Raw genomic sequence first — 8,668 nt, 5'->3', positions numbered from 1 at the left:
CATTTTGAACTCAGTTGTGTCTTGAATTATGTCTTGGATTACTTCTTTAAAAGTTCCTTCAATGTTTAGCCTTCTCTTGGCTTTTCAATTTTTTGGTACGTTTCATAATACTTGAAACATATTAGTGAATTGTTGATAACAAGTCCTATTCAGCTTATATTTAGTTGATAGGATTTACTTGACGACAATCGAAAATTCGTGCTATATTTGCTTTGGATTAAATATTAAAATTATTGTGAATTTAGTGAACAGATAAAATATTTTAGAATATGATGTAATATTTGCCCACGTCCTCACCTCAATAGTCCATATAAAATAAAAACTGTAATTTTAATCGGGAAATAGTGACGATTTTTATTTTAGTGAATTTAGTGCATTTAATATCAGTGCAAATAAAATTGGTTTTCAGATATACCTAAAATATTTCAATTAAACAATTATTCAACTTTCTATCAAGTTTTTAATAGAACAGCAGTGTGGCAAATATGATGCACAATATTGCAACAAACTGGAAAACTAACAAATACCTAATGATTTTATTTAACTTTTTTGGTTTTTCATCAACAGTATTTGCAGGACGTTCTAATTTATCGGAAAAGTTTAAATCCGAGTTCAGAGCATGAAAATTTAATTAAGGAACTTTATCAATACGTGTTTATATTAAAACAAAAAACTTCTTTGCTGTGTTTATTTAAAATATTAAAAAGATTTGTTTAAACAAAACTATACAAATTATCAATTAAGTGGAGAGCCTCTTTCGTGGTTTTCTTTAGAAAAAAAAGAAAAGGCAAACATCATGATAATAAATTAAATTAATTTTTTCCGAAAAAATACAATATTGCGGTTTAATGAGTAGGTCCAGTCACTGAACATCCTTTTAACTTTTTAAAAGATTTTTTTTTTAAATACATATTTTGGGACTGAATACGGCTTTTAACACGCCGTAAAGAATATTAAAAATTATTTTTTCAAAAACCATTTGGGTTCAATTAGAATAAAATTTAATTGTGAGGATAATAAGCTTTAGTTATTTCATTCCGTAAATAAGTTTTTTCTTGTTCTTTCCCGCTAATTCGATAAAATCGTAGAAATGAAGTGCAGAAATACGCTTCAAAGTTTTGGATATTCGCCCGAACGCTTTCAAATCTGCTTGGCGCTTCTTTATTTCCGTTTCTAAATATCTGCGGCAATACTTCGAATTGGCATAGATTTCAGATAGTTTATTGAATTGAATTTGAATTTTATTTATGCCCACAAATACAAAGTACATACACTGAGAGAAATCCGAAAGAGTTAAAATAACATTCCGGAAATGTTAATTTTACCCTGCAGTATTGATTTAAAATGGGTGTAAATATTACCCTTTTTAGGTGTATTATGGGTTAAAAGTACCCTGCTTCATGTTAATTTTACCCTTAATATAGTGTAAAATTAACATTAAAAAATGTTACTCGCACCCTCTTTTTTTCTCAGTGTACATAGAACCATATGATAAATGTTATCTTAATAATGTATAAATTGTTTGTCTAATTCGTAAAATAGTAGCGGATGAGGAATCGGGAAAAATAAGTTATAAGTGTTTTAAATTATTGTTAAATAACATTTTAAAAGTAGTGATATCTAAATGATCGTTTAATTAACTGAAATCTTGCTTGAATTTTATTATAAAGTGCGCAGAGAATATTACAGATTTTAATCCATATTTTCTTGTAACTGGTTTGCATATAGCTATTTTATTACATTTTCTAGTGTTTTTAGGATTTACATTGTCTAATACATAGAAAAAGTATTTTGCAAAATTGTTCGTAAATTTTTGTGAATTCCTATTGGGGTCTTACAAAATTCGTAAGTATATATTCGTAAAAGTATATATTTCTTCACAAACTTTGTTCGTAATATAATCTGATCATTTGATTAGCATTTTTGTTCTTTTACAAACATTTGTTCATATATTTTTGTTTGTCTTACAAAACTTTACGAACAAATAACAAAATTTTACCAACATATTTTGTTCGTTTACAAACAATTTTTTGAAAAAAAGAACAAACAATGCTCGTTAAATGATCATATTACGAACAGTGTTTGTGAAAAAAGTCTAAATATTTACAAACATTTTAATAGGTTATATGATTGATGAGTATTTTGTAATGCCCAGCGCACAATAACTTTTGTTTTGTAAATATGTTTTTGACATTTTAACGAGAGTTAATGAAACCTAAATCTAGTCATCTCGCTCTCTCTCATAGGCAATTTTGAAAACATATTTACAAACAAAAGTCTTTGTGCGTGGGCATTAAGTCCGAAATAGTAATTCACAAACATTTACGAAATATTATTTTTCTGTTATTGATTTAAAATAATAATAAAAATGTGGATTCTTAAGTAATTCAGTAATAAATCGGAGAATAATTCAGGCTCCTCCTCTTCATGTAAATATTTTCAATTTAAAAAAGAAAAAAAAATTATTGTTTTTACTATTTCAGCTATTTTATTGGCAACAACAAGAGCGAACCCCGTTCCTGGTAATAAAATTAGCAACAAGTCAAAATTACTTTTCATAACATGAATTTATTTCGCCATCAGATTTGGTTAGTCTTGTAACTAACAGTCTAGAAGAAGCAGGAATTCCAGGTGTTCCAGATGTACAAGAGGTTCACATACAGGATTACATCCAAGATCTTCAAAACCCCAACGATCCACTGAGTGGCGTTCACCATGTTGCTCACCATATTCCATCTACTCTTTCCGTTCCCGAGGTTAGTAATATTAACTAAGGGCATGGGACTGACAATCCCATTTTTGTATAAAAATTTAAAAAAAAATGTTTTGAAACTTCGTTTGCAAGAAAAGCCTTCCACTATGGAATGTTGTACCGCATTATTATTTCTATAATTTTGATTTTAACATTATTTATACTCACTTATAGGGGAAAGTACTCTCCCTTCGAATAATGTTAATTTTCTTTTATTTTCCAAGGAGACTTACACATAATTATCACATAATTATTAATAAATTGATAATAAGCTATAACTAATTTAATAGAAATGTGTAAGTCACTTAGAAAAAGTAAAAGAAAATTCACATTATTCGAAGGTATGAACGTTCGAAGGGAGAGTACTTTCCCTTACCTGCATAATAATAATAAATAATAATTTATTAACCTCGATGATTTTCAGGTTCCTCAGCTTCCCGATCTTCCATCCGTTCCTGTAGAAGGGGTGAGTGAGCTAATCAGCAGTTACACAACTAATAAAATCATTCTTATAAAAAGAATATTATACAAAAGACTTTCGGTTCGATGAAGTATAACGGGAGATAGAAACACTGAATCTCTCTCGATTTTCACAATTTTATTCCCTGTGAACATTTCGAGGATGGATATCCTCTTTATCAAATACCGACATAATAAATCAGAGACCAAACGGTTAGAGATAGATAATAGGAATTTTCGGAGGACCCATCGCAAGTCGACCCAAAGACAATTAACGTGATCTTCATTTTTCCCCACCTATCTCCTTCTCTCCCCCCAACTATGTTTTTGGGATTGTCCGATTTACAACATTTGTTTTAATTTAATGGTTTAATTTAAATTTTACCTAATAGGAAATGTTGTCCAGGAAAAGATAAATTAATGAAAAACGTTACAGTAGGGGAAAGTACTCATGTTTCGCACGGTCCCAAGCTTTATCATGACTAAATTTTTCCTATGCTTTTCAATAAATGTGACTCATCGCACCTAAATTTTAAAAATTAAATAGAAAGTGTCCTGTTTTTAAAATATATTGCGGAGTCACATTTATTCAGAAAAATAAGAAAAAAAAATTATCATTATGAAGCTTGGGACCATACAAAGCATGGGCACTTTCCCCTATTTGATAATTTTTAGATATTATATTTACATTAAATAAAATTCCATATTTTAACGAACTACCAACAAGTGATCCCTGCCGAATAGGTATTCCTTCGACCTACCTAGGCTATTTTGAATCATCTATTTTTGTTTTAGAAGTCGATATTTGTGAACTGAAATTTTTTTTTGTAGACAGCAGACATACTTGACGAAATGCATAAATCCATAATATAATTCTTAACATAGGAAAAAAATCAAAAAATATATTTGGATTATAAAATCAAAATTAAGAATTTGAGCATTTCGTAAAGCTTGGATGCCTCCTTGGCATCCTTTTTTTTTATTAATTTTCCATATAGCTAATGATTTTCCAAACTTTTAACTGTTCCTGTTCACGGGGTGAGTGAGCTTCTCTGACTTTCCAACATAAAACTTTCCATAAAACATGGACTTGACAACTTAATAATAATGCTTTTATCGAAGTTACACTTTCAAGAAGGCCTAGGTCCACCATGGGATGGTCCCTGTGACCTATTATTATTTATTATGTTACAAAATTATATTATCTCCCAAATGTATCGATGATTTTCAGGTTCCTCAGCTTTCCGGAGTTCCAGATCTTTCTGACTATGGGGTGAGTAAGCTTTTCTACATTTCCCATATGGTATGGGGGTATGGGGTTGATAAATCTTTAAAAAAAAAAACTTTTCCCCAGGGACCCATCAACCCTAATAAAAAGTGAAGCTATTTTTCACATTTCCTTGTAAATATTTTGCAGATATTGCACCTCGACTTAAACAAATTTGCTCGTAGTTCTCGTATTATTTTGGCAAACATTATGAAATATGTATTTTTAGATAGCTTTTAATGCACGATTTTGTAATATATCAGACTGATAAGTCAATTCTCTTTAGAAAAAAACTTGTCAGTAGTCTTCAGTGCCTCCATGCAAAAACGTATGGGAAAATGAAATGTTGAGAGGCCCCTGCTTTTCCCTAAATATTGCTTCCGGGAAAGCCTAGTTAACCCACGTTTTTACAGTAGACTCTCTCAAATTCGGGCATATGGGACCGAAATGTCAGCCGAATTAGACAGAAATTCGGGCGACAAACTTTTTGAAATGCAACGATTTTTTATTCATGTGCATATAGATATTGAGTTTACACATTCATTATATAACGTAAATTGTATGAAAATCCCTCAATAATGCAAAATCACATCAAAACTAAGACAAACCATGGCAAATTTGAGCATATTTGATTCATTTCATAATCATAATAAAACTTGAAAAATGACAACAAACTTTTTTCAAATGTAACCGCTGCCCGAATTAATAAGTAGCCCGATCTTAAAAGGGCCGAATTAGCGAGAGTCTACTGTATTATTTTTAAACATCTGTGGGTCTCTAATACCTTTCTCAAAGTTTCACTTTCGAGAAGGCCTAGGTCCACGATAGAATGGTGTACCTGTGACGCATTATTATTTATTATGTTATAAAATTATTTATTATCCCCCAAATATCGATGATTTTCAGGTTCCTCAAGTACCTCAGCTTCCCGAACTTCCAACTCTGCCCGTTCCCGAGGTAAGTGTACTTTCCAAAGAGCATGGGGTTCATAATCCTATCCTTCCAAGAAAAATTAATGCTTTTCTATTATAAAGAGTGTAAATAATATTAAATATTGAGGCCTAGTGTCGCTGGGTTGCCTAGCGCCTCTGACACATAATTATTTAATGCAGAGGTGTGCAAGAACCGTTAAAAACCGAATAAACGTCAAAATAAGTTCGTTCTGGTAGCGTTTTGACCATTGACGTACATGTTTCATTTGACGTTTATTCGGTTTCAACGGTTCTTGCACACCTCTGATTTAATGTTATAAATATTTATTATCTCTCAAATATCGATTATTCTCATGTTCCTCAGCTTTCCGGAGTTCCAGATCTTTCTGACTATGGGGTGAGTGAGCTTTTCTACATCTCCCATATATAGGGTATGGGGTTGATAAAACTTTTTAGAAAAATCTTTTCTTGAAATATTGCTTCCGAGAAAACCTATTGGATGTTGTCCCACGTTTTTTTTTTTAATATTTTTAATGATAATCTGATTACGATTACTGGGATTCTTGAGCAGAGCTATTGTGCGATGCTATGATCCGGATCACTACCACAAACCGATCTCATATTCAACGACAATATGTTTTTAAAAAATATTTAATTCTGTAAATAAACTGTAAAAATTTTGAAATTCACGCAATTTTTTGCAAGAAATTGCTCTTTTTGGCTTTGCTTCTTTATGCTATATCTCGTAACTCTCTTTTGCCTATAAGGCGCTTTTTTTATAATGATATAGAGCTTGTGCTTTATGCATGAAAAACTGCCAGGTTTAAAAATCGTTTCATGAATTCTTCAGTTTATTAGACCTTGAATATAGAATTTTAAAATATAATTTTGATTTTTTTCCGGATATTTACTTTGAGAGAAATCCGAAAAAAGTTAAAATAACATTCCGGAAATGTTAATTTTACCCTGCAGTATTGATCCGAAATCGATGTAAATATTACCCTTTTTAGGGGTATTGGGGGTTTAAGTTACCCATCTTCATGTTAATTTTACCCTTAAAAAGGTGTAAAATTAACATTAAAAAATGTTGATATATTTTTACATCTAAAAAGTGTTAAAGTTATGAAGAAGAAAAGTTAATCGTACCCTCTTTTTTCTCAGTGTAGGTTTGAAAATTGCTATCTCTGGAGAATTGATTTAAGTATTTGAATATATGCTGATTCGCTTTAAAAAAAAACCCTTAAGACAGATTTTTCAATTTTGTTATTTTGAAAACCATTTGGTAACACTGAGAAATTTCAGACAGCTAAAATTCTTTTGAGACCCATTCAACAAGGATTTATGAACTATTAAAGCCGAATAAATTGAGCTAGTTTCTCACAGGTATAGGATATTTGAAAATATATAGGGGAGACCGGGGCAGAATTAGACAGCAAATGAAATTTTTCATTGCGTATAATTTGTAAGAAAAATGTTTGTAAGAGGTTGATTTGATAAATATTTCAATGAATATAAAGGGATGTGTTTTCTTCAAATAAGTAGTGGTTTCTTCAATATTCCTTCAACGGCAGGCTATAAGATCCCACTGTCTAATACCATGCCTGGCTAATTCTGCCCCGGTCTCCCCTAGCACATTTACCATGCATGCCTTGAGAGTACTCCACTTTAACTATCTTATATCAATTCTTAATTTGTTTCCGCTATTCTGGAACAGCGTTTTTTTTTCTTTTGAAATTGGACAGTTAAACAAACATAAATTATAATTGAAATTATAGTTTTAGTCATTCCAAAACTAAATTTGGATTATTTATTTTATGTATTTTTAAATGTCTTTAATCCTTTAAGGACGATTGCGCCACCGGTGACTCAAAAATAAAATTTGTCATACGGCCATATAAAATTATGTTTTGCTCAAGAAATGATTTTTTTCTGATTTCCGATTTTTAACCCTCTGGTCCTGCCTTAAAGGGTTAAAAGAATCTTAGTTTCATAACCGATAAGACCTTACAAACTTGTCACTAGCTATGAGCGTTATAAAACCAGTATGTCTCAAACATATCAATGGTTTTCAGGTTGATGTTTCCCACCTTTCCCACGTACATGACCAAATTACAGCTGTTCTCGATACTCCTGATACATCCGAAAATGCTTCAACTTCTCCAAGTGAACCAAGTTCTCCAAGTCCAAGTGCTCCAACCGAAACAAGTCCTTCAAGCACAAATACGAACTGGAGCAGACAGGGCAAACCTTTCGCCACAGGGGGCAAATTTAAATCGGACAAGAGAGGATAATTACTTATTTGAAATAAAATATTTTGAGATACACAAAATGTTGAAGACAATGAGCTTATGTTGTTATTTATAAGCATAAATTAGCCCAGCAGTGGCATAAAACATAAATAAAATGTATGCAATTAGAAAAACTGTTTGAGAAATCACTTTGTAGCAAGACTGTTGGGGTGCTAAATCATTGAATGAAAATGAGAATTTTTCATCAGTTATATATTGAAAACTTACCATTCCTTATTATTTCTCAAACTCCACAAAGAGAGCAATTATAATCCCTTGATTTTGAGTATCTTTTCCACTTTTTACCCCCTCAAGGGGTCGAATTTTTTTCATTTTTGTATATTTAGAAATTAAGAAGGCGGACATGTAGTCCTTCTACGAAAATCCTGTTGATTCATTCCTAATAACGATTTTTCAAGATCAAAGGTTTAAAAGGCTCTAGACCTAGAGAGCGTCTTTCTTAACGGTTGTATCATATTTGGAAAGGTTTTGGAAAGGTCTTGGAATTTCCGATAAAACTGAACTGGTTCTAATGGGTTCTAAATCGGTAATAAACTGGTTCACAACTGGTAACTAATTTTTGTGGAATATTCAATTATATTACAAGGTGTATTTTTGGTTATATTTTGAGTGTACTGTACATACTATGAATTGATTCAAATCGGTTGATTACCGGTAATGGCAAATGATGCGAAAGTACTTTTGAGGTATCGCATCTAAGGCCCTTGACACACTTACGACTTAAGCTGAGAGACGGCTTAGTGGAAAATGATAGAAATGTGTTTTAACCATTATTTCAAGTATTATTACGCTAAGCCGTCTCTCGGCTAATCCTCATGTCTGTCAAGGCCCTAAGTCACGCGTTCGAGCATTCCGTAAAGCATGGAACGCTTTGTCTCCTCTTTTTCTCAGGCATTTAGTATATAGGGGAAACTGGGGCACCATCAAACATGGGGTAGCACCAAACACT

At 31.7% G+C, this 8,668-nt stretch overlaps 1 protein-coding gene across 5 annotated transcripts; it reads left to right on the top strand.

Moving 5' to 3' along the window:
* LOC129801587 (uncharacterized) lies at window positions 1-7,832 on the top strand. 5 transcript variants are annotated; one of them, XM_055846805.1, is made up of 8 exons: window positions 1-95; window positions 2,484-2,522; window positions 2,584-2,756; window positions 3,177-3,218; window positions 4,452-4,484; window positions 5,385-5,435; window positions 5,775-5,807; window positions 7,483-7,832. In XM_055846805.1, the coding sequence occupies exons 1-8, from the start codon at window positions 29-31 to the stop codon at window positions 7,699-7,701; spliced, it is 657 nt and encodes a 218-aa protein (XP_055702780.1). In that variant the 5' UTR covers window positions 1-28; the 3' UTR covers window positions 7,702-7,832. The 5 variants fall into 5 exon arrangements, with proteins under 5 accessions (XP_055702780.1, XP_055702779.1, XP_055702782.1 ...); XM_055846804.1 differs by having other exon boundaries at window positions 4,443-4,484; XM_055846807.1 differs by lacking the exon at window positions 4,452-4,484.
* The last annotated feature ends 836 nt before the right edge of the window (window positions 7,833-8,668 follow it).

Source organism: Phlebotomus papatasi, chromosome 2 (assembly GCF_024763615.1).
Source record: "Phlebotomus papatasi isolate M1 chromosome 2, Ppap_2.1, whole genome shotgun sequence".
In the NCBI taxonomy this organism is placed as follows: domain Eukaryota; kingdom Metazoa; phylum Arthropoda; class Insecta; order Diptera; family Psychodidae; genus Phlebotomus; species Phlebotomus papatasi.
Note: the sequence above shows the minus strand (reverse complement) of the source record. Positions and strands in the feature narration are given on the sequence as shown.